The following is a 26,166-nucleotide window of genomic DNA, read 5'->3' as shown; positions in this document are numbered from 1 at the left end:
AGAAATAGAAGGCAGTGTCCTTAAGGATTAATAACAAGGTTTTCTGGTATAATAGGAGAAATTCATATAAGGGAAGCAATTGCTTGGAAATGCCCAATTACAATTATTCATTATGGTCATTATGAGCCACTAGTATGATTCAGCCAACTGTACATTAAATGCAGGGATGTAGAATATTTCCAGTAGAGACTGAGAAGTACCACTGTGTCTTGAATACTGTGTACAATTCTAGTTCAGAATATGAACTGAGAAAAGTGCAAAAAATTTAGTGGACTGAGCACTGAATATTTTTAAATTGCTTAATGGCAGAAAGGCTGAGTGGCATATGATTGCTGTCTGTGCATAGATTACATCCAGGTTAGCACCTTCATGAAGCAGAGAGCTATTTTAAGCCATAGGAAATTGCTAGCCCAGAAAGAGATGGATATAAACATAAATGGAATTAAGGAGGAAGTCAGGATGTTTCTAAGCATTGGAACATAATGGTTCTGGACCTGTCTCTCTGCAGGAGCTGTGGGTAGAAAAGGCCAACAAATTTGAAAATTGAATATTTGAACACACCTGTGGGGTGAGGTTTTCTGCAGAGAAGGCTGAACTCAGTGGCTCAGACCATCCCTTCTGGACATATGTCCACAGAAGATTAGAGACCAGGGATAAATGGCAAGATCAACTTTATTTTGGGGAAAAGCCTAATGAGAAATTATCATGGGTTTTACATAAGAAATCATTAAATCCAGGGAAATGCAGAATAGCTAAACACAACAGAAAATCCTGACTGTTGGTATAGCTTATTTATTTTTACAATACTGACTATTTAAGCATGCTGTTTCATAGGCTGCATTTTGAAAGGTTCATTAGGAATATGACTCCTCCTCCAAATTAAAACCTGATCCTATGATCCCAAGGCACCAAAAACCCCACCTCATTACAGTAACTGGAAGCTTCACCTGTGGCTGCACAAATAATGTCACAAAGTCACCTCAAAATTATGCAGTAAGTTGAATGTTTTCTGACAAAATTAACACTTTAACATTAGCATTTAACACTTGTTTTGATTTGAGAGTAAAAGAAGTATGTCAAGTGCATTTTTCTTAAAGAAGGATCTATTCCTATGGTATTTTAAAAAGAAAGGTGGAAGAACTACAGGGTACAAAATATAAAAATAGACCAAAAATAAGGGTGGATGTGGGGTGGGGTGTTTTGTTTGGTAAATTTGGTCTGTATTTTTTTAAGAACTAAAATTCCTCTCCTCTTTTCTCTGCAAAAAGAAACTGGATAAAATTGTATGGGTCTGGATATGTATAAGAAGCTTTAATCATTCTGGATTTCTTAAAATTCTCTAGTCTTCACCCTGAGAAGGCTTGTATAAAATGCTAGTGGGCCATTCTAGCACACAAAATATGCTTATGTCTGCAAAATACCTCCTTCCTCTCCTACTGTGCTTTGTTCCCAGTAAATGTACTGGGAACTTTTTTTGGAATGATATAGAAATACAGACTTATATTCACATATGCATACATGAATACATAGCAGAATTTAAAATACTTTACAAGTCTGAGGTTTATGTCTAAACACCTCACAGACCAGTCTAGAATATGGCTTTGATACAGATTTTTCATATTAATGTTGTTGCTGGTTTTGTTTTGTATAGTGGAACAGTGTACACATATTTCAAACTTGCCTACAGGATCAGTTTGACCATGGCTTCAATTTGAAGTTCAAGACCAGCACTTCCATGCCACCTGAAAAAATCAAGTCAGGAGAACTCCTTTAAGTTTTTGAAGTGTAGCATCAGAATGCATATCTGAACTGAACCAGTTATCTTTATTACATATGTCCATCACAAATATACCTGCAATAACTGATCCACCCAGCAAGCATTTGATAGCCCAGCAAGCTTTTCATAAGTGAAGATTTTACAGATAGGACTTGGATCAGTAAATAAACCACCAGATTTATTAAAGCATTAGAAAGAGGGCCTGACAGCCTTTGTGAAAATATTAGCAATAATGCATCCATCAACTTGTATATGTTTACTTTCTGTTTAATTTTGTCTGTGGAAGGAAAAATGTTTGCACCTTTCACATGTAATTTTATAGCCCTATTTTATTAATAATTTAAACTGCTAAGACTTTATTCAGGTATTGTTTATTACATTGTAAGAAGGCAGTAGAATTGCATTTTTATAATGTAGTTTTCAAAATCTCTGTATAAAAGACTCTAGGAAGCATAAACATACTGACCTGCAAAGTAGGTCCTTTGAGGAGAAAATGTGATACATTAAATGTACTAGCAGTATTATACAATATCATCACCTAAAATACTTATTGTACAAGTAATATAACAGATAAGTACAACTGAAGAGAACACTAGTAATTGAAATTTGTTGCTAAATATGCAGCTACTGTGGTTTTGTCTGTAATGTAAAAGGCTTGATGGTTTGCTTTTATCAGGATAGAACTGAAGAAACTGCTGGGTATTTCTTTACTCTGGACATCAAGAGGTCCTTTGGTCAGGCTTTTTAGTGAATCCTAAGGAAAAGTGTGGCTCAACTGCATTGAGGCAACCAATTTATTTAATACACTGGATATGTTGCAGAAAACTCCACTTCATCAGCATGAACACTGCTCACTCAATAGTACAAGGAAATGTCAAAGCAGGAGATTTTACCACAGGGCCAACTTTAAATAGTAACTACTTGTGAAATAATCTAAAAGCAACATTGACACAAGTTTAACTTCATTTGTGATAATGGAAGATAACTGCTTTCAATTTTGTGGTAGTGTTAAATATGTTTGTTTGGTTGGGGTTTTTCTTTGTCACAGTACCAGATGTATGGCAACAATAACTGTTTATTAATGTATCCTTCTCATCCTTTTGCCATAATTTGGTTTAACTTTCAGGGACATGGCATAAATCTGTGTTTAGGATTCTTATAAACTCTCTCTTTGGCCATTTGCTTTACTCTCAAAAAGCACATTTTCTGTATTCTCTTTGTTGAGAAACCATTAGCTACCATCAGAGTGAGCAGCTCAGAGACAATATGAAAAATTACATTCAGCAAATAGACGAATTTTTTTTTATTAAATCTATTTAGTTTATCTTGCACTAGAGCATCAAAATCTTGAAAGGGCTTTGAGTCTCACTCATAAGAGAAGAGGGAAATAATTATTCTTCTGTAGATAGGTGGTAGTTTTCCCATTGCTGAAGTATGCAAAATAAACACATTGGCAGATTTCAGGAACTATCCAAATATGACTATAAGAAATATTTCCATTAACAGAAGAGTTCTGCCTCAACTTTCTCAGTAGGTCAGTCTCCCAATGTGAACTGCATGCATATTGGAGTTTTGCTCCCACTCAAAATCCTGCTCTGAGTTCCAATCTGTTCTCATTTGATTTGCAGTAATGTAATAACATGGAACCTTCTTTTAAATTTGGTTGATACTAATCATGAGTTCTAAAACTACTTGGAGAAATTATGCCAGGCAGACAGAAAGACAACTGCAGGTTGCAAAATTACATACATTTTCTGTTCTCAGGATAAAGGCCAAAACATGCATGTGGCAAGATAATTATTTTGTAATTCTCTCTTCAAAATTGGTAATGTGCTTCTTTTAGATGTCTTCCCTATCTCCTGTATGAGTTCTAGGTGGATATATATTGCTATATATTATAGAATACTACATTTTCTACATTCTAATGTTTTATTACAAAACTTCATAGATGATAACATACCTGAACAAAAACTTGGCTCCACATCAGTAGGTGAGTGTACACTTAAAGACAAACTTTCCAAGTGTGCAATCAGGCCACACTCATTTGGTGACTTCCAGACTATCAGTGTCCATGATCAGATCACTGCTTTGTTCTGAATCCTCTTCTCTCTGTACTTTCATACTTATCTCCTGTTGATTAATAGCATTTTATGAACTAATAATAAACTTAAGGTAGGAAACAAGGATTAAGAAATAGTTTTAGAGTTTTCTAAAGGATTAAGTCATCAACATCTAAAAAAGGGCTGCAAATGCAGGGACCATGGAGTTGACAAAGTGTGCAGATGGTGCAAAGGTATTCACAGCAATCAACTGGAAATCTGACTGAGAAAGGTCACTGAAGTTTTTAAAAGATGAATTATAAAATGACAAAATAGTCAGTTTGGTATATGTGAAGCAGTGTGTATAGGGAAGCTAACCCTATCATCTAGAAACTGTAGTTACTGTTATCTTTTGCCAATCACAAATGGTCTCTTGACAGATTCTGGAGCTCAGGAGAAGACAAAAGTCAAACAGAATGATCAGAAGGCATTGGAAAAGGAGCACAAAACAAACCAGTCATCGTAATTCCATATAATCCCTAAACTCACTGTACACCTTAATCATTGCATGAAATTGTGGTCATGCAATAGTATTAGTAAGAATTTAGAAGAACGAATGAAATTCAACAAGGACACTATTATGGAGTGGCTTTAGCATACAAAGCAAATAGGCAAACTTTTCAAAATAGTCAAAGAAGAATACTGAAGTATATTAATAGGGTATATAATTTTGCAGAAAAAGTGAATAGGGTGCTTATTTTTTCCTCACAATACAAGAATCAGGCATTGGCTAGAGGAAAAAAAGGAAATACTGTTTCAGACAATACATAATTAAGAAGCGGAACATCCTGTCCAAGAAAGCACAAAGTGAAAAACATAAAAAATGATTTTTCCAGTTCCTTAGTGGAGGGCAGGCTCCTGGATGCTATCGGACACGCAGGGTGGCTCCGGGGTCAGGGGGTTATTTGTTCCCGTGCTGGGACAGGCTGCCAGGCTGGCCGGCGCTCCGGGCATGCACTGGTTACCAGCAAAGGCCGCCTGGCCTCTCCCAGCAGCGCCTTTAACACTGCCGAGCATTCCCGGCTCCCGAGACCGCTCGGGCCTTCTGTCCCGGGGAGCTTCATGAGGGATGAGGGCGGTGGGAAGGACGGGCTGGCTCTGGAAACTGCTCCCGCCTCTTCCCGCAGCACTTCCCTGCTCCAGTCCCGCAGTGCGGCGGCGTAAGGCGCACAATCCGCGGAGTCCCACAAAAAGCCGCCCGGCCACAGCAGCGACCCCAGCGCCCAGCCCTCCTTCCCCCAGCCGCCATCTTGGGGCCGGGCGGAAGAACTACCACTCCCAGCGCGCTCGGCGCCGCGGCGCCATCTTGCCGCCGGCAGCGCGGGCGGGGGGCGGCGGCGCCGGGACATGGCGCTGTTCCCGGCCTTCGCCGGGGCCGCCCAGCCAGGGGAGCCCCCCGCCGGCAGCTCCGAGGGCTCCACGAGAGGTAAAGTCCTGGGAGAACCGCCTTTCCCCTAACAGCTCTCCAGCGGCCCCCGGCACCCGCCACCGGCCCCCTCCGGCCGTGTTTGGCCCCGCCGTGTAGCGGCGGCGTGGGCGGTGCTGCCACCGGGCCCGGGCCCATCGCCCCCAGAGGCTGCGGAGCGCGGCACGGGGGCTTTGGGTTTGTCGTTAGTTTTGTTATTTTCTTTTTCTTTTTATTTTCTTTTTTTTTTCTTTTTTCTCCACTAGCTTTGGGTGTCTTGAAAAGTGTTTTTAATTCCTTGCTTATTAAGCCACATCATAGTTGGAAAGGACTTTCTTGGAAGGTTACAAGTGAGGTTGTGATTCATTGTATCACATTGACTGTTGATGTCTAGCGAGTAATACTTTTAATAAAATAAATAATAATATTAAAGTAAATAACACTTTCTGGTGTAATGCCAAGCGGTGAAGTAGGTACTAAGTTTATTTATTCTGCTGAACGGGATTTGAACTAACCCTTCCTTTTGCTTGCCACCCTTAAATCTTCCCATTCCCTGGACACCGCAGCAAAGGGAAACCAAAGAATTATTTCCCTAGGCTCCATTTCTTGTGTGTTTGGTCCAGTCGTATGGTGCATTAGCTTTTTGTTCTAGCCAGTTCTGCATTACCCCTGATGGCATAGCAGTGGTTGATACTCACTCTGCCTGAACAGAGATGTTCTAGCTGCAGTCAGGATCCTTTCTGACATTTGGTGTAGGGAGTAGTGGACATAATAAGATGCCAAACTATAGTTTGTAGGAATAGAAGAGCTGCTCTGTCAGGCAGAGATAGAGTAAAATTTTCTGGTAATAAGACTTCGGTTATATTTTAAAACTTTAGGAATTTAGCCTTTAAGTTTGTTACAGTAGCCTATGTCGCTTCAGGCCACCTTCCACTGTCTGGAAGATCAGATTATACAGAAAAAGGCGTAAGACTGACTTTTGGATCCAGATTTCAGTTGTTAGCACTGCTTATGACTTACATTTCAGTATACTGGAAGCTTTTTCTGTGAGAATTATTGACAAACCTGGAACATAATTTGTTTGGTTTATGTTTTAATAAATATTGTACTTTGTTGTTGACAACGACATTTTAATGTGAGTTATAAAAATTAAATATTAACTCAGAACCACATTTATGGCAGTGTATATCAAATTTCACACATTCAGCTTGTGAGAACTTGAGAACTTGACAGGCATCTGTCTCTCTGATAGATGGTTCTCTGCTCAGACCTGATGTGAAGCCAAAGTGCATCATAATACAGAGATCCCAGAGTATTTTGATTTTAATGTTAAGTAAAATTAAGGTGCTTTTAGCAGACATTTAGGACTGCTTCATAGCTTTACTGTAAAAGTTGAAGTAATAATGTATATATGTTGGTCATGTTTCATGCAGCAACCACTCTGTCTCATACTTTTAAAAACTTTCCTAAACCATTTCTGAAGTGGAAGTGCTGTTTGAAACAGAAACAGAAGCGGTGCTTTTGCTTCCTATGCTGCTCAGTTGCTGAGTTGCAGCAGCCACCAGGGTGCTGCAATTTTCTATATGCTTTGATACAAGCATATGTTGTTGTCAAGCTTAATTAGTGTTTGGTAGAAGATAAATTGTGAATGTATGTGTAGCCATGAAGAGAGCAGTGGTGATAAGTAACCCTGTTGACATTAGAAAGCATTATTTGCATATGAACTATGCTGTAGGTCAGACAATGCAGTGAATTTTGCTGAAAGCAGATTTTCAGGATCCTGAGAGGCATCAAAAGACTTCATGTAACTCTTAAAAATTGTCTCTGTAGACATGCACTGTAAATTCTTAATTTTTCTTTCTGCTTGAGAAGGTATAAAGAGAATGTCATTCGATTGCTGTTGCTGTTGCTCATAAGCATGTAACAAGTACATGCATATTATTGAAAAATAGGTCTTTTATATCTCCTCTGCAAAAATGATAAACTTCTTAGACATTCCCCAAGAAGAAAGCCTAACAAATGAAGAGATAGTGTTTTAAAGTTTGGAATGCATTGTGATGTTTGAAATGCTTGCATCCAGCTAACTGAACACTTGAGATTATTTGCAAGCAGTTTGAACTTGAATGTTGCATAATGGCAAAAATTGCTCATATCTTTCTGAGTAATAGGTCAATTTGGTTAAATTCTTCAGAAGATACTGTACTTGGAGAATTCTGAGCTTCCCTGCTGTAGCCACAGAGGTGCATTGACTGTGCCACAGGGCTTGATTTTCACAGAGTGATTCTTCAATGCATTAAAGATGCAGTTTGATCTTACCTGCTCAGGTAGAACCAAGCTCCAGGCACAGGCTGGGAAATGGTGCATGGTGGTGTTCTGCAGCATATTGGTTTTGGCTGGACATGTGGAGTGTGTTTTGGTCTTGACAGTGCCATGAATTGTGGATTCTCCTATGCACAGAGATGGAGGCTCAAGAGCCAGGGAGGCGATCACTCCTCATGGGGCCTTTCTCAATGGGGATGGACTCGTGGGAAGCACACACTGTAGCTTTGCTTTATTTTTTGTGTTTCTTGATGTGTTTAATTTAGGTTAACAAACTGTTTTGCAGCCTACTCTGCTTTAAATCCTTTTGTGGACAACAGCTCAGGGACATTTTCATACCAAAAGAAAGCTTTTCATACCAAAATTCTGTTTCTGAAATAAATACTTTGAAAGGAAGAGAGGTATATGGCTTGATAGACAGTGAGTTCTTGTTGTTTAAGGAGTAGAGGTCAGTGTAGTCAAGAGCACAAAGACAAGAAAGGACAGGAAGAAAAAAAAAAGTGATTGTAAAGAGCATGGAGGAAAGGCAGGGAGACTAAATTTGTTCCTCATGTTATCTCTGTCAGTGTGGCATTGGAGGGACTGCTTTTAAGTTCTGTATTTATGCAAAATAACTTTTGTTGTTAAATAGCAAAGAAATTTCACATGCTTAAAGGAATTCTAGATATGAAAACCCTGTGAAAATCATTATAAAACTTGTAATATCTGTAAAATTGTGACAAAAAGTTTCTCTTCCATGTTCTGTCCATGTCTGATCTTATCTGGTGACTTAGATGCAGAATGCTTAATGCTGACTAGTGTATATCCAAATTAGCATCAAATAGCTTTCTTTCACACTGTTGAAAGGTCTAATGATATTTCAGTGGTTAGAGAACTGAGAATCCAGTGCCATGTTTTAGCCATGTATAAAACACTTGAGTAGTCTTCTCAGTAATGGATGTGCCTATCAATAAAACTGTGTTAAAAATATTTTCCACACAGTCAATAAAGTACACTTTTGTTAGTTTGTATAAGCGTTATCACATTCATTAACTATACCTTTTGTTTTATTAGGCTTTTCTGTAATTTTTAAATTTCATTTTTAAAATATGTAACTAATTCTATTTTATATTGTATATAGAAATTAATGTGTAATCGATACATAGTAGTAAATATATTATGATACAGTAAACGATCTTATATAACAAATTTTTACAGTCTATAAATATATAAAGTTAGAACCTTTAAATTGTAAAAATGAATGTTAGATAGATTCTTTTTTTATGTATAGAGCTGGGTTTTAAACATGGAGTCTGCTTTCAGTTTGAGCTAAAATGAAATTTCATTGAGTGCTTTCCAGTATGCTCAGTTATTGCACATGACTTAGTGACATTTACTGTGAATTTAACTGTCTGCTGACTAGATTAACCCCCAACTTTAAAAAGCATGGCAGCCTAATTTGTATTGATCTCACACTTTGTTTTACCTACAGAGTTAGACTGGCTTAGTAACCCAAGCTTCTCTGCAGAAGATGCACTGTTACTGCACCAGCGCTCTACAGAAGTTGCCAATCTCATTCCTGAAAAATCACCATTAATAAGGTAGAATGTGCTTCAATGTCTTTTGAAATAGCTTCTTTCTTTTGTCCTGCTTATCTTTTGTTACATGAGACCAAATTCAGAAGCTAAAAGCTGCTTTTCATTCTATTGTTCAGTATTTAAAAATGCCTGAACTGAGTCATGTGTAAAAGAATGAATAATGCTTCCATGTCTTTTCACTTAAAATAATGAGAAATTGTGTGTATGCAATTACATTCTTATTTTCTTTTTCTCAGAGCTGCATTTAAATGATTGTTATTTTGGAATGTAGAGGGAACTGAGCAATCATCATTCTTTATTAGCTTTTGAATGTCTAAAGTGACCCTTGAAATAATGTAAAGATTAAGCATCATCTTGTGCCTTCTCTGGGGAAACCAGAGAAATCAGCCATTTCACCGTTGAGTTTTTTACTTTTTGAAAAACAGTTGCTGATGTGAACTAATGAAATATTACATATATGAAGTTGAGTGTGGCTGTAGAGCATGCTGGTCAGCTGAAGTGGGTGATTATATATATCCTTTTGCAGAAATGAGCTTTAAGCAGCCATCTGCTGAAGATCTGCTTTTAATATGTTCACTGGGCTGGGTGCTTGGCTTATCTACACTGTAACTAGCACTCAACAGGGAATTCAGTCAGGTTGTAGTTGTCAAGTTCAAAACCTTAGTCTCTCTTAATTTGATACAAGCTCCCTTGTCTATGCTGATTGTTGGTGGTCATGATAGAGAATATCTTTATAATACCAAGCACATCTTTTTCCATACTTAGTCTTGCATTTACATGCATTGTGTGTTTGAAATGCAATCAATGTTTTGTTTATCAGTCATATACTCTGCTGCATTTCTTCAAATCTTTTTAGGACTTTCATGTCATAAAGTTAAGGATGTTGCAAGTTACCATCAGATAGAATGACGTAATAAATCTACCATATTAATTTTAGCTTTGAAAAGGACTTTGTCAAAAAATAGCGTGCAGAAAAATGTTTGGGTGTTTGTTGTTTGGGGGTTGTTTTGCCTATTACTTGGGTACTTGCTTTAATAAAAACTAATTGGTTACATCTCAGTTCAATAAAAAGTAATTGCTCCAACCTGGTAGGTGGTTTTGAGAGGGTTTGCTTTGTTTGGTTTGCAGAAATGTGCATGTTTGTTTTAAAGGTCTGCTAATGGTTCTTCTTTGGTTTCTTTTTCTTTAGTGTCCCTAAAAAAATTCTGTCAGGGCTGTTGCTTGAGATGCCTTATTTCTGAAATACAATATTTTCTTTTATTGACATTAGGAATAATGAGAGTTGTCAGTCCTTTTTTTCATTGAAAGACTGCAGAAAAAAAAGTTTTAAAAGAGTTTCTGCTTTTATTAAGGGTTAGAGAAGACTTCCATTATTCATTTGATTATTAAGTGTTGGAGTTTTTGTGGAATATACAATAATATACACATGTTTTGCCAAAACTATGTGTCCTTTGTGTGATCTCTCAATAACTCAGTTGTCTGTTCTACAGAGTGTTATTTATTACATTATACTGTGTTATATGATAACATTTGTTGAGTAGCCATCAAAAATTGTTTCTTGGTTGGTAGATTTCATTTTTTTAATCTGGAATCTTTGAATTTTTTTTTATCTGGAATTTGATACTTCTTATATAAGTCATTAAAAAAAACAGGGAAAAAAATTCAGACTTTTGCAGGGCACACTGAAAGATTTCTCAGTGTTTTAACATGACCTAAGTTGTTTAGCAAAGTTAGGAAATTTTATCATTTCGGTCATCTTCTTTAATTTGGCAGTGTTAACAGATGGTTATTTATAGAGATCACACATCTAAATGCCTTGACAATTAGAACATTAAGACTGGCCATCTGTAATTCCAGCAGCTGAAAAATGTAGTTGTGATTTAATGCAGGTTTAGCTCACTTTTGCTCTATATGTTACTGCTACCATCTCAAAAAAATAGAGGGAGAATAAAGGTAAAGAATAAAATGTTCTGAATTTTCTTCTGGTGCTAGTCTATAACAGTTCTACTGCTTAGCTGTATGGGTGTATATAAATGTATATACTTTTTTCCAAGCAGGACTTCTTCCAGATCTGAGTTGTCAGAGAAGAGTGATACAGATGAGAGTCTGAAACAGACAAGTAAGAAAAGGAAAAAGAAAAAGAAAAAGCATCACCACAGTAAGAAGACAAAAAAGAAAACCAAAGGGGATTCCAGTAGCAGCGAATCAGAGGTGGACACTAAGCACATCAAGGAGAAAGGAAGTGGCAAAAGTAGTGAAAAGGAAGCAGCAGCAAAGTATGTAAATATTAACATTATGTAAGATGTAATTCCATCTTGTTCTTGTGCTTGTCTCTTCAACTGAAATTTTTACCATTGGTTGATCATCTTTTTCTAAGCTTTGTTTGACTAAACATGCATTCAAAGCAAGGGAAACAGATTTAGAGCTACTTGTTTAATCATATAAAAAACTGACTAAAATATTCAGTGAAGTGCTGTTGTACAGAACAAGGCATGGTATGGTGGTTATGAAATAAATTTTTGAAGTCATGTAGAGGCTTATGTTCAGTTTTTGTAAGCATCTTGTTTCCTTTCACTGATCTTTTGTGAGGGTTTGGAGAACGATTGCATTAAACATTTTTAATTATTAATATGTGGCTGGGTTTGCCTTGTAATGTAACTTCCTCCTCACAGAGTTTACATTTCCTTTTTTTTTCATTTTAAGACAAAATTTATGATTTAATACTTCTTTTATATCCATATATTTTGCTTCATACTTCCTACTTGTAATATTTCTGTATGAGTATTTGAGCAATTGAAATTGTTTTGTTAAGTCTTTGTTAATTCCAGGAGCTCTAAGGTACTGTGTAATTAGTGGAGATGTCATGTTTTTATAGAGCAAGAAAATAGGCATGTAGTGACTATCAGGATGTTTGAGTAGCAAAAGAGGTCCTGTCAATGCAGCAAGTATCCAGGTTTGGCATACCTAGCTGTGCTTTCCTCAAGCTGCTGGGTTTTTAACATTTCAAGGTGGCCCCGTCCAGCTGGCAGTGAGTCACATTCTCCTGGTTGTCACCATGTTTGCTAGTTTGAGCAGCCATTTTGCCTCTCTTTGATTCCCTGGCTCCTGTGTTTTCTTTGGCATCAGCAGCTCTGGCTCTACTATATAGCTACTCCTGTATAGAGTGAGGGTTTGGTGACATTAAGGAATTGTTGTTACAATTGATGCAGTCTGGGTAGTCTTTGAATTTCCCCCAATTTACTGCTTTTCTCAAGGGGGGTTACTCAGGAGCTGAAAGCGCAGGTTGGTGGGCTGTGTCTATGCCTAGGTAACGTTGTTTCCCTGTGGAGGAGTGGCAGAGGTGCTGCAGGTGTTGTCTGATACCTCTGGCCCGACCTGGCCCCTCCTCTATGAGAACTTTTATTGGCTTGTGGTGGCTAAGGCTTCCTTGACTTGGGAAGGACAGTAAAAATTACTTGGGTGCTGAACCCATCTGCTCAGTCCCATCACTCATCTGTGCTAGAAGGGTGCCTGGGCATGGTTCATAGGGCCAGGTTTTGCCAGGTTTGGGCCAGACAGCCAGTGCTTTGCCTGAATAAAAATGTTGAAGTTCTTTCATGGTGTCTTTTTTTACTACTTTCTAGAAATGTTTGATGCTGAGAGAATATTGAATTTTCAAAAGACTGGTTTTGAAACCTGAACCACAAAATTGCTCTGAATATGAAAAGTGTTGTGAAATTTTAGAAAACTTTTCAGGACTCTAAAACTAACATAATTGTACCATGAATTCAGATTGGAAATTCACAGTTATCTAGAGTTCAGAGGCAGGTGGCAATTTCCACTTAAGTTAATGTGTATAACTGTAATCCATAAACCACTTTGATACACACTATTTTATCAAATGCATGGGTATAGTTACAGCTAGTCAATCCTCTTACAGGTTATCTTATTTTTCTTGATTGTAGCATCTTAGCAAGACAAGAGTAAATTTTGAAAGTAGTAATATATGGCTTTTGAATTATAGCATGCCAAGCTATTGATTAAATTGATTGGTTAAATCTGGTTATTACCTTTCATAATCATAAATTCAGTTTTTGGAAGTGCAAGGACTTTCACTGTTTTGATTTGATGGTACTATTAGGGTATTTCTAATTGTTTTTTTCAAAGCGTGGACTGACTTTGCAAGAGTGGATCATGTACAATGACTTGGAGTAAGTTAAATTACTGTGAACTGAAGAAATTTAATGTAACTTGGGTTATGTGAATGCTGAATATGTGCACAAATGCTCAGAATATCCTCCTTCTCCTTGTCTGCAGTCTAGGTAAGAAAGCATCAGGTGTTACCAGCAGTCGTTCCATTTGGCTTGATGATATCCAGGCCCCCAGAGCAGACACCTTCCGGATAGACAAGAAACCAGACCCTGCAAACTGGGCCTACAAATCCTTGTATCGTGGGGACATAGCAAGGTATGGAACGTTTGTATCTGTTTGTATCCAAGTCACTTGAGTCTGTCTGCAACTTTTTATGTAGAAGATGAGAAAAGATAACTGAGTAGCTTATTTCAAAATTTGACTTGGTGTTGAACCAGTGTCAGTGGCAAGTGATATCCCTAGGGGGTCTGTACTGCTACCTAATGTGTTCTTCATCAGTGACATGGACAGCAGGATCAAGTGCACACTCAGTAAGTTCCACAACTCTAAGCTGAGTAGTTCAGTTAGTGCTCCTGAAGGATGGGATGACATCCAGAGGGACCTGGGCAAGGATCTTCAGATTTAACAATGGCAAGGTGCTGCACCTGGCTCAGGGCATCAGCACAGGCTGGGGATGAACAGATCAGAGCAGCCCTGCCAAGAAGGACTTGGGGGTGCTGGGGGATGAGAGCAGTGATGAGAGCAATTGGATGAGGAGTCAGAAATATGTGCTGGCAGCCCAGAAAGCCAATTGTATCCTGGGCTGCATCCAAAGCAGTGTGGCCAGCAAGACAAGGGATGGGATTCTGCCCCTCCACTCTGCCCTGGTGACACCCCACCTGAAGTGCTGTATCCAGCTCTGGAGTCCCCAGCACAGGAAGGACATCAGCCTTTTGGAGGGAGTCTGGAGAATGGCCACCAGATTGATTGCAGAGAGATGGAGCACCTCTCCTTTGAGTAAAGGCTGAGAGAACTGGGATTGTTCAGCCTGGAAAAGAGAAGGCTCCATCCAGTACCTGAGGGGAGCCTACAAGAAAGATGGAGAGGGTCTTTTTATGCTCTTTACTGAGAGGGTGGTGAGGCATTGGAATAGGCTGCTCAGACTTGGATGCCCCATCCCTAGAAGTGTTTGAGGCCAGGTTGGAAGGAGCTTTGAGCAGCCTGATCTAGTGGAGGGTGTCTGCCCATGGGGTTGGAATGAAATCATCTGTAAGGCCCCTTCCAACCCAAACCATTCTATAATTTTTGGACAAATGATTTAAAAGGCAAAAGATGGCATGAATAATGGGTATAATGTGCATGATTTTCATTGCTCTTAAAAACATTCTCTGTGTAGCAAACTACAGGGCCATCTGGAGGTGGCAGCATGGGGCAAATTCAAAGGTGTGTTTTTGAGGTCAGAAATCTGAGGTTGTGTTATAAATTGTCTTTTGGTCTCTATGGTTCCATTTCTGTGTCTGAAAGGAAAGTGAAGGTATTGATTATTTCATACTAGATTTGTCAAGAGGTTTACTTGAGTAGTTTGATACCATTGTAAAAAAAAAAAGCTACAGGTATTTTCTTAGAAAACAGATTTCACCCAGACATTGTAGTAAAATGTGTCTGTTCTATGCAATGCTACATTTCAAGTTAGTATAGATGAAATTGCACATTCAATATCCTTAGTGAGTTACTGGTGCTGTGATGACCCTTCAGAACATTTCCTTGCATTAATACAGAAGCCCATCCAAAGGAGCCTGCAGTTGGCTCATGCATTATGTATGTACACTTCTTGATTTTCTCAGGAAAATTGTTTACTGTATATACAATAATACTGTATATAATTATTTGTGGAGGAGGGAGAATTTATGGGTTATATTTTTTGTAGCTTTTTATGCCTTTGCAATAAAATTGCCTGGTTACAGTTTGTTTCAATTTTCTATCACCTTTGGATTGTCAGCTATTTTCTGAGATGAAAAGTATTATTTTAGTGTTGCATGTCACTATATCTGCCACTGAAATTACATTCTTTGATAATATTTAAAGGTGGTATTTTCCTGTCTTAATCCATAGGATTATTGTGGCCTTTATGAACATGGCCTTTCTTTTTCTCTTCACACCCCTCTCCACTTTTTGGCATATGAAATGGACAGAGGCTTAGGGATGCAGAAGGAAATTGCTGGACTGAACAACTGGTGTCTCATTTTCAGTTTAAAATAGTCTAATCTAAGTAACCCTAAATAATGTCTGTTGTTCTTCCTCTGGGTTTGTCTACATGGTTTAAAATGATGGAAAGGAAAAAGGGTTTCTTCTGCTTGAGTATGATATATGTTGTTGAATTCAGAGGAAGCTTAGTGTGATAGTAAAAGTGTGATGGTAGTGAAGGAATTTGTAAGTTGAAGTCTTAAATAAGCAGAAATTTACCAGGTTCCTAAACTTTTGAAGGTATATGCATACATTATTTGGGTTAATTTGAATGAAAGTATTTCTTCCAAAAGAAAGTATTTCTTTCAAAAAGGAGGTATATTTTCTGATGTGTATTTTAGAGAATGTTTAATTCTATCTTCCCTTTCAAGGTATAAAAGGAAAGGAGAGTCCTGTCTTGGCATAGATGCAAAGAAACAGTGCATAACTTGGGACAGTTCTACATCAAAAAGGAAGCAGGCACAGAGTCGACCTGAGCGCTACTTTACAAAGAGCAATGTGAAGATGCTGAACACAGATGGGATTCTTGTCTGTAATAAAAATTCTCCATCTGATCCACCTGCTTTTATACCAGTTGCCCAAGTGGAAAGTGATGATTCTTCTGACACAACAGAAGTAAATCCTCTTGGGATTTATGATCCATCAACCACAGTGTGGCTACAAGGGAAAGGGTGCAAGAGTGCAGACAATGAGTCTGTAAATACACAGCAAACAGTTCAAGAGCCTGGGCTAAACATGAACTCCATTCTAATGACAAAAGTGGAAGAATATAACAAGAAAGTTAGAGAAAACCCAAGAGATATTAATGCCTGGATGGAATTTATTTCCTTTCAGGTATGTATTCTAACAGACCTTGTTGCTTATTATAAGTAATGAATACATGAACATTATATTGTAATTTCATTTGTTTAGAACTGGATGTATTTTCTTGGTGAAGAGTGAACTGTTAACTCATCTTCACAAATGTCAGCATTCTTGTTATTCTAGTGATCATTCTTCCTAAGGTTGTAATGGTGTTTCTTTTTGTTTTAGGATGAATTAATGAGAGGACCTAGCCCTTATGCCAGTAACGGAGAGCAGGAATTAAGGAGAAAATCACTCAAGTTAATCTTGGAAAAGAAACTGGCCATTTTAGAGAGGGCAATTGAAAGCAATCCAAGTAATGTTGATCTGAAACTTGCCAGGCTGAAGCTTTGCACAGAATTCTGGGAACCACCAGCCGTGATCAAAGAATGGCAGAAGCTAATTTTTTTACATCCCAATAATCCAGAGATGTGGAAGAAATACCTTCTGTTCTGTCAAAGTCAATTCACTACCTTTTCTGTTTCAAAGATCAACAGTCTCTATGGGAAATGTTTGACAACACTGGCAGCTGTACAGGATGGCAGCATGGTGTCCCACCCTCTGCTGCCTGGCACTGAAGAAGCTATGCTGGGTAAGGTTCCTTCTGCATATTATGGTCAGATTGGTCTTCATAGGAGCTAACTGCATTAGGAACAGATTTTCCTATGTATTGTATGAAGCTTTTCTTCTCTTCAAAATGCCTGGCATCCTGGTTTCTTAGCTGAGAATTAAAGCAGATATTCCAACCAAATATGGATATGGCAGATCCTTCTCTTCCCCAGGACAGTTTATGATACAACATCCATTAAATTCTATTGTGCTGAGTGGTTTATAGCACAATGTCAAGACTGGAGAATCACAGCCAACAGCCAGGAGATGTGCTTTTATAAAAGGGAGACTTGTGAAAAGAAGAATTATCTCTTGTTCAGAAGTTTTACAATTGATTACTTTAATCCAGAAAAGAGGAGGAACATTACAAGTCTGATGTGAAAATTTGTTGAGAATCCCAGTGTGTAGATGGAGAATTCTAAGCTGTAATACCATGTGATCATGCCTTTTGTGTTTCTCCTATGCATGCATCTACCACTTTATAATTTATTATATAATTATCCTTGGAAGGAAAATAATTCAGATAGTTAGGATGCTGGAGTGGATTCAGGGAAGAAATGAGTTCATGCTCAGTTCTGGCATGGTATTTAAATTTATTTGGAGCTAAATGGCTTAACTTATCCATTTCAGTTTTACTTCTCTACCTTGGCGTGTCATTGTGATTATTGATTTGTGAATACTTTGAGGAGGGGAAAAGATTAGTGTCACCATGAGTATTTTTGACTTGGTTTTTTTTTAATTTTAAAATTAATTTTCAATCTAAGATAGTATCATGGAGGAGTCCTTTTTTTTTTCATGTGCATCATAGTCCAAGAAGCCTCTTGTTTTTATCCAGTCCTGTAATTCCTGTTGGAGCAATGATGTTATGCAATATCCAGTCTGGACTAACAGATAGAGATGCTGGGTTACCAAATTGGTTTCAGGTGTTCAGATCTCATATGGTCTTTGGCTGACTCATCTTGGATCAAGCACTGCAAAAAGTGCTGCAAAGGAAAAATGCTCTATTGGCCAGTGCATATTGTACAGCCTGATAGCTTCTAATTGCTTCTACTGTCTCTGATTTCCAATATTTCAGTCACTTTGTACACTCACCAAAATGAATGATACTCAGGACAAAGGTTTGATTCAGAATCTAGTTTTGGAAACAAGAAGGTTTTTCTTTCATTTTGTTTTCCTGCACATATTTGAGGGTATATGACTCATGAAGCAGTTTGTCAACTGCTGTGAGGATTTTTTTAATAGAGTTCCTTTAGCAAGTTAACCAATACTAGATTGATGTTTTTCTAAATACTTTTTTGCTGGCAATATCCATAGATAGCTAAAAATGAAAATGAATTCAAATTCATGAATGGAACAGAACCACAAGTAATTTCTTGTTGTTCTGTCTTAAGCCTACAGTGATTTGTTTATGAATATTCTCAAGTATTTTATTTTTCCTCTTCAGAATTCAAATTATAGGATTAGAGAAATTTCACTGGGAGACTTCTTGATTTGAGATTTCTTCATTTGTGATTCAACTATATAATTCTTGGGCTGAGTTTTAATTGATATTGTACTTATTAGGAAGGTTACCAAATTGTTCATTACGATAAATATACAGAATATTTCACGAACTTATTATGAGGTGAGTAGCACTGTAGATGTACATTAGGTTTATATCTTCAACCTTTGACCTTTCCTAGGGATAAAGTGTAAGAGCTCTAATTTTAAATAGTGGGGGACTGTGCCATCTAGTGTTCAGTTCAGTATGGAGTACTGTCTGCTGGGAAATAGGTGGGTGGTTTTTTTTAAGTATTGAAAAATTTTGAAAAGGTAAAGCTGAATTTAAAATAGTAGATCAGCCTTTACATAAATTTTGAGATAATAATTTATAATGCTTTAAATTTACTAGGAACTGTTAATATAAAGCAGATTAATATAAAGTATTCTTAATTTTTGCTGTGTAAACAGAGTTCTGTTTTTCAAATTATACCTCCTGGTTGGGGAGAAACAGCCTTATCTTCTAGGTCAGTTCAGCTGCAGAATTGTCTTAGCATCATGGGCTGAATTAAGTATGTATTCATGCTCTTTTCAGTTTTTGCCACAACGAAATGCTGATCTTTGCATTTCATCAAATACCTTTTTTTTTCTAATGCAGAAAAATTTACACTAATTTATTTTTGGCACCAGTTTGGCAGCAAATCCTGATGAGGCATTTTCTACATTCAGAGTTTTTCAATCAAAGTTCATTTCTGAAGCTGGGAGAGTAGGAAAGGACAATTTTTTCAGTATCAGTTTGACACAGTGCCTAAATGAGTTAAAATACTTAGGAAGACTGTATTATAAACTTAATAATTGTTTTTGTTTTTTAAATACCTTCAGAAATCTCAGAGTCTTTGTCAGCAGGAATAATCATTGACTTTGCTGAAAAAAAAATTTATTTAATGCCCAGTGTATATATTCTGCTGAATTCAGGTTTTTATGTGTCTGATACATATGTAAATTCAGATATAAGGAGTAAATAATTTCCCATGTGCTAAATATAAGATGATGATGATGAAGAGCAGTTGCTGCTAACCTGTGTTGATACATGTGTGTATCTAGACACCTAATATTTGGATTGTTTAAAACCCTCCAAAGACAGTGTGTTTAGTGAAGGAACAGTAGTATTTAAAGAACTGTTTTACTGTTTTCTAAGCTGTCAGTGATTAAGTCTTTATGGGCTTGGGGTTTTTTGCAAGTCTGTTATGATTTAAAGCAATTTAAACAGCTTTTATTGTGTTAAGACTGGAGTGTCATTTGGAGTGATTGAGGATCACTGAAGTGTCCTTGAGCTGCCTCATAATGGAGGTGTTTATAATACCTGTTACTTCTCCAACTCTTGTCCAAAATATGGAGAGGAACACTGGGACTTTGCTTCCCTTTCTAAGCTGAGACTGAAGTTCAGTGTGCAGTGGGAATCTGGCAGTGGTTAGACAAATAATTTGTTGAAGAGTGAGGGATAGGGCTTTTCCCTACTTTTAAGCAGTAATATATTGACCAGAATACTGGATTTCTGACTCAGGTCTTGCATACAGAAAAAGGAAATGACAATTGGAATGAAAATTATATATTGCTTACATATTATCAGTGTAAATATCTCGTGCAAAACTGAGGCAAAAAGGATTTTTGTTGTCATCACCTCCTGTGTGCACTGTGATAACACCCAGTATCTTCAGAGAGGGCTGTGACCCACTGACAGATGTTGGTACAGTGAATGGCAGAGCATTGTGTCCAACTTCCCACCAGTAGGGACAGTGCATGGATGGCATGAATAAAAGTCATCTCTTTGGCACATTTAAAGTGAGCAGTCTTAAAGGAAAGGTCATTAAACTGTGACCATTTTGACATGCATTTGTGCTGGTTACCCTTCATAGTTTGGATTTTGATACTGTTCCAAAACAATTACGTTCTACAGCATGTCGTGTATGTATTTTTATATTTGTGGGCTGTAATAAAACACTTTGCAACAAAATCTGAAATACTAAACTTTAATCTTCTTTTCTTTACAGCTATATTTATTCAGCAGTGCCACTTTCTGAGACAGGCTGGCCATTCTGAGAAAGCAGTGTCTTTGTTTCAGGCTCTGATTGACTTCACCTTCTTTAAACCTGACAGTGTAAAAGATCTGCCAACAAGGGGACAGGTAGCAATTTCCATTTAAATGGGTGTGTGTCTTTATGTATTACAGAAAATGCTGTACCAGAAAAATGTTGATGACTTTTTAAGGCCATAAGGAAATATTTTGGATAACAGCTTGCTTAGAGGTTCTTCAAGGTGATGCTTGCATTGAAAAAAATGCTTGTGGGTACTCTGGAACTACAGGCCAATTGGCTGCTTTTACTGTATATAATAGAAGTATCTTTTTTAATAATTAAAATGGAAAAAATGTAGCTAGCTGACCAATGTCTGTGTCTAGCTAGCACTTGCCCTGCTTCTTTTCCCCCAAAATGCTGTTGTTTTGTTACTGGTGATGGAGAGAGCTGATAGGACATAAAATCTTTCAGTTCACACAGTTTTTGCCAAAGTTTCTTAGGTTCTCTGTTACCTGTTTCCATTAATTTGATGGCTACATTAAGAACACTTCTGTGCTTTCAAGTGCCTTTTATTTGACCCATAAGATTTTGTTCAGCTTATACTGGTAAATGTTGAAGTACTAAATCACTTTTTCTCTTCATTTGTTCGGGAGCATGTTGCACATGCACCCCACTAATAATAAGGAAGTTAATATTTAGTTGCCAGTAGCATCATCCCCCTGAACTGTTAGGAACTGTTTCCTTTTTAATGAGTGGTAGAGAGGCTGCCATTTAGGCAGCTGGGCTGCTGTAGAGGATAAAATTAAATTTGCTGCCACTCCCTCACAGTCTTCCCAGAAACTCAGACTCCCGTTCTTGCTCTCTTGATTAGTACTGTTACCCACAAATAGAGCAATCTTACAGGTTAAAAATCAGTGCTGTCTTCTTAAAGAGCTAAAATTTAGAGTTCAGTCATAGCTATAATGGAGTAGTTGTACAGGTACATGTAGTTACAGTTCCAGTCATTTGAAAAACTGCAATTGTAGTTTTTAAAAAATCTTAGAGCAGGATGAAAAGGAACCTTGATTCAAAAGGACCATGTTTAGGTTGGAAAATGCAGTTCTTGAAAATAGGAAAATGCCAGATTTACAGCTGATCACACATTCTGCTGTGATACAGAAGTGTTATGACTCAGTCTGGAATTACTTGTTTCTGTACTGTTTTCACAGTTCACTTTCTCACTTGCAGCAAAGAATAAATCCACAAGGAGCAGAATTATATTTGGCAGTTTGCTGTAAGCCTGGAATTTTCTCATGTTGGTTTTTCTTGGAGTAAATTTTATTGTTAATATTTGTATTAACAGTCACATCTCAATGTCCAAGCCAAGGGTTGGTAAGCAGCAGAAGCATTTAATAGGTGAGAGATTGTCACTAGAGCTTAGGATACACAAAGCAGAGGAGGAATTGATAAATCTAGAGATGACTGATTGCATACTGGCAGTGACAGTCACCAGGACTAGAATCCTGAACTTCTGATTCACTGGAAAGTGCCCTGACCTTTTTGGCCATCCTTAAACCTGAAGGATTAAAGTCCTTATGGATCTTTTTCTTCTGTCTTTAGTCATATTTATGTGCAACTGTAACATTTTGATTTGACCATAGGTGTGTGATTGAATTATCATTCCATTAGCCAAATTCTTCATGGTCCCATAGAACTTAGGGAGGAGGGGAGTTCTGGGTTCTGAAAGCCACACCTTAGGGACTTTGGATCTTTATCCTTGAAAGATCTATAAAGGACTGTGGGCACAAAAGTATTTTGCTTTCTTTAAAGCCTGTTACCTTTTAAAACAATCTTTATTTTCATGAGAAGAGCTGATGACAGTCCTTATGTGCCACAGCTGTAACTGAAGTACTCAGTTGTGCCTGCTGAATCTTAAGCAGTATCTAACAGTCTTCAGATACAGAAATTGTATCCAGTACATGCTTGTAGGGTCTGAGAAACCTAAGTTGACAGAGATAATGTCTGTAGTACAACAAAAATTATTTCTCTATATGTTTTGTTTTGGTTGGTCCTGTCAAAAACAATAGGTGGAATTCTTTGAACCCTTTTGGGATAGTGGAGAACCACGAATTGGAGAAAAAGGAGCAAGAGGCTGGAAAGCATGGATGCACCAACAAGAAAAGGGTGGCTGGGTTGTTCTTAAGCCTGGTATGTGTGTCACAATATGTGCAGTTGTATGTCTATGTGTTCTTCTAAACATTTTGATTAGAATGATATAATCTGAGTCTTGCCATGATTTTGCATACAAGTTTTAAAAAATATTTACTGATTTCAAGATAATGTATATCATACTTCACAGGGAATAGCAGGTGTTGCATGTTCTGTGTATGATATTGTTTATGGAGCATTGTTGCCCTTCCTACAGTGAGAATTAGAGGAGGATGCCATATCCTTCTCTTCATGTTGGAAAAGCCAGAGGTGTGAGTACCTGGTGGAGAGTCACGCCCATCAAAAGTGAGAGGAAGCTGCTTCCCTTAAGACCCTTTCACCCTATTATTAAGGTGAAGTGGGATTATATTGTTAGATGACAGTTGCTTCAAGGATACCTAGATTTATGATTCTATTTCCAGAATCAGACTTTAGTTTCTCAAGCAAAGGTATAGCTAAGATAGGAGGAAAACATTTCCTTTCTTGTTGTGATGCAGGAAATGAAGGAATTGTGTCTTCACTTGGCTGGAGTGCTTCTGGATGAGCAGGGATGCAGAAAACACTCCCTGCTGCTTAGCCTCACCTTGTCTTGTGGTCTACAGTGCTTCTTTTCATGTCAAGGACTATTTCTCATGCAGATACAGCTTGCAGGGAAGCAGGAGGCTGGAATGTGTCTGACCAAAGATGAACTGTCTTTGCTTTTGCTACTCCTGCTGTAGCAACTCTGGTGAAGCAAGTTTGGGTCTGCTTTTAGTAAACAAAGGAACTGAAAGATAATTATGTGCCTCCCTTGTCCCTGGATTAAGATGGAATTTCCTTGGCCCCTGAGTTCAGCAGTTTTATTTTTGATGGCTTTAGGCATTTTGTTCACAAACTGAGAAGAGTGAGTATAGAGAAGAGGACCACTGCCAGTCTTGGGCAGCTCCAGTATATACCACTGGTTTCCCCATATGTGTCAACCCCTAAAGTCCAGGTGCAATTTTCAATTGAGTTTGTTCATTAAAAACTGTCAGGTTTCTTCACACTTTGATTAGATTGTTGAAATGCTGTCTTTTTTCATAGAGTTGCTGACTAAAGGGGATATTTTTGATCACAAAAATATAGAGAGAGTAAAAATCTTGCAACCACCTGTTTGTTTTACCTGAAATTTAAGAAGAACTGGGATTGGGAGTGTTTCAGATGGCAGATGTCAGGATCAAGAATTTGGAGGTGGTGTAGAAATAGCTTGATTTTTATAATGCAGGCAACCATCAAATTTTGAGGGCAATTTTTTTCCTCAGCAATAAAAAGAAACATCTCTACAAGCTTTCCCTTTGCCTATAGGTGCTCATCAGTTTCTGCACAGAATTAATACATTGCTGTCAGAAGAAAAATAGGGTAATTGTATCCAATAGTCCAGAAAGATTATCATAAAAGTGGGGTGTGGTTAAGCACATCCTTTAGAGTGTGTGTGTGTAACTATGTGGGTTGTTTCAACTGCACATTAATTAAAATGTTGAAAATACTACTTGTTATAAAGCAACATGGCCAAACTTCTTTTGCAGTGTTTAATATTAAAATACCATTTTTCATGTTCAGTGGTTTTCTCAAAATGTTTTATCCAAACTAGTATTGATAAGAGCATACTTGAAATTTTATGCTCAGGTATGAAGTGAAGAATGTAAATTGCACAAAAGGATGACTGACTCTTGGCTGTTGCTTGCAAGTTGCTGTTGATAGAAGTGCTCCACAGCCTGTCAGTGTTTTTTCTTCTCCTCTGTGAAAAAGTTTGAGTGCTGACACTGATTCACAACTTCTAAAAGTTTGGAAGCTTTCTACCTTCCTATTACAGAGTTGGTGTCAAAACCCAGAACTGTGATGTGGAAAATCTCAGCTAAGTCTTGTGTGTTTTTTTTTATTAACTATATTTATTTCCATTGTTAAAGTAGTTAAAGTGTATGTCATGCCTGGCCTTTGGATTTGGTGGGATAATTTTTCTTTAATAATTTTGTGTGTGTATATATTGATTTGATTTTAGATGATGAGGATGAGGAAGACATAGATGAAGATCAAGAAATAAAAGATAAAACTCTTCCCAAGTGGCATATTTGGTTGGATATTGAATATTCCCGGGAGGCAAGGCACTGGTTACCTTGGAGGCCAGACAAAACCAAAAAGGAAACTGAAGAAGATTGTGAAGATCCAGAAAGACAGGTCACTGTGATAAAATAGAACAAGGGGAGATGATAATACTAGCTATACTTCAATTTTAATTCATTGCCATGTTTGTGGATATTTTAGAAGAATAATATTTTTCTTTGTTTGGAAAAAAGATTTTTTTTCTTTGAAATTCAAAATTTGCCTGAGGTTTTATGCTGAGACTTCTGAAAGCCATGGGAGGCTCATGGTAAACTTTAGAAAGTCTGCAGGCAAAATAGTCTGTCTTTGCTGTTCCATGATTCCTGTCATCTGTGTGGAGAAATCTCACAGAAATATGTGTTTAAGAAGAGATGTGCATTAAATAAACAAAGGTTTCATTGCCTTCAAGTCAGATAGTTGGATATTTTTTATTCCTTGGGAAATAGGTCAAGTCAGACATTGATTTTCAAATGTGAATGTGTTAAAAGGCCTATGAATAAAATCTTCCAGACCTTCATTTTGTAAGTTTTCTGTGGAGGTCTTTGTTGTTCACAGGCAAAGAAATCTCTTGATAGCAAATTTACAGACTGACTGGAAAAACAGATTGTTTGTTTAACTTGTCCATTTTTAATTTGAATGACATTTTGATACTATTTAATGGTAATTCTGAATGCTATTGATTTCAGAAGGTTCTTTAATTGCATAAATTGTTTAATTGCGTAAAGTTTTGCTGCTTTTGATTGCATAAATTAATGGAATTTGTTTTAATTTGGATTTTTTTAGGTGTTATTTGATGATCTTGGACCATCTTTAATCCGTCTTTCTAATCCAAAGCTTCAACACCAACTGCTGTACTCTTTTTTGCAATTCCTGGGAGTTCCATGTACAAGCAGACTCTTTCCTTCCAGTCTCTATATTGCCATGGATGAAAATAACATCTTTGACAGTGTGCTTTATGATGATAAACCACTGACTTCTGTTGATTTTCCACTTTCTGGATTCAACAGTATTGGTCATATGGATACGATGTCACGAGGCAGACATCAGATAGGACACTATAAAGAAGGAGAGGAGTTCATACAGAATGTCTTCCATGTTCTGTCCCAGATATTTACAGGAAAGGAAAAATCTAACCTGGCCATTTGTTGGCTACAGTATGAAATATCTAAGGTAATGAGGAGTCTGCATAGAATCAATGTTGTGATGTGTGGCTTTCTTCTGTAATAATGTTTATATTGAATTTTAAAAAGTCTTGACAAAAGTTTTCTTGCAGGACTAAGTATTCAAATCAGGAAATATCAGTTAAGATTGCACAAGGGGGGAG

The 26,166-nt window shown here is 37.5% G+C and overlaps 1 protein-coding gene and 1 long non-coding RNA gene across 2 annotated transcripts in view; one reads left to right on the top strand and one right to left on the bottom strand.

Moving 5' to 3' along the window:
• Positions 1-654: 654 nt before the first annotated feature.
• Positions 655-4,768, bottom strand: LOC143694405 (uncharacterized). Its single transcript, XR_013182870.1, has 2 exons — positions 3,738-4,768; positions 655-1,742 (listed from the first exon to the last, which is right to left on the bottom strand). It is a non-coding gene; the product is annotated as an uncharacterized LOC143694405 (long non-coding RNA).
• A 319-nt stretch (positions 4,769-5,087) lies between these two features.
• NRDE2 (NRDE-2, necessary for RNA interference, domain containing) overlaps positions 5,088-26,166 on the top strand; it is a 30,199-nt gene continuing 9,120 nt past the window's right edge. The window contains exons 1-10 of the mRNA XM_054635977.2: positions 5,088-5,302; positions 9,072-9,180; positions 11,235-11,453; positions 13,474-13,623; positions 15,903-16,365; positions 16,564-16,966; positions 20,514-20,647; positions 22,604-22,724; positions 24,742-24,917; positions 25,626-26,012. Coding sequence (XP_054491952.2) covers positions 5,224-5,302; positions 9,072-9,180; positions 11,235-11,453; positions 13,474-13,623; positions 15,903-16,365; positions 16,564-16,966; positions 20,514-20,647; positions 22,604-22,724; positions 24,742-24,917; positions 25,626-26,012 — 2,241 coding nt within the window. The 5' untranslated portion in view covers positions 5,088-5,223. The remainder of the gene's footprint in view (positions 5,303-9,071; positions 9,181-11,234; positions 11,454-13,473; positions 13,624-15,902; positions 16,366-16,563; positions 16,967-20,513; positions 20,648-22,603; positions 22,725-24,741; positions 24,918-25,625; positions 26,013-26,166) is intronic.

This window comes from Agelaius phoeniceus, chromosome 6 (genome assembly GCF_051311805.1).
Source record: "Agelaius phoeniceus isolate bAgePho1 chromosome 6, bAgePho1.hap1, whole genome shotgun sequence".
In the NCBI taxonomy this organism is placed as follows: Eukaryota; Metazoa; Chordata; class Aves; order Passeriformes; family Icteridae; genus Agelaius; species Agelaius phoeniceus.
Note: the sequence above shows the minus strand (reverse complement) of the source record. Positions and strands in the feature narration are given on the sequence as shown.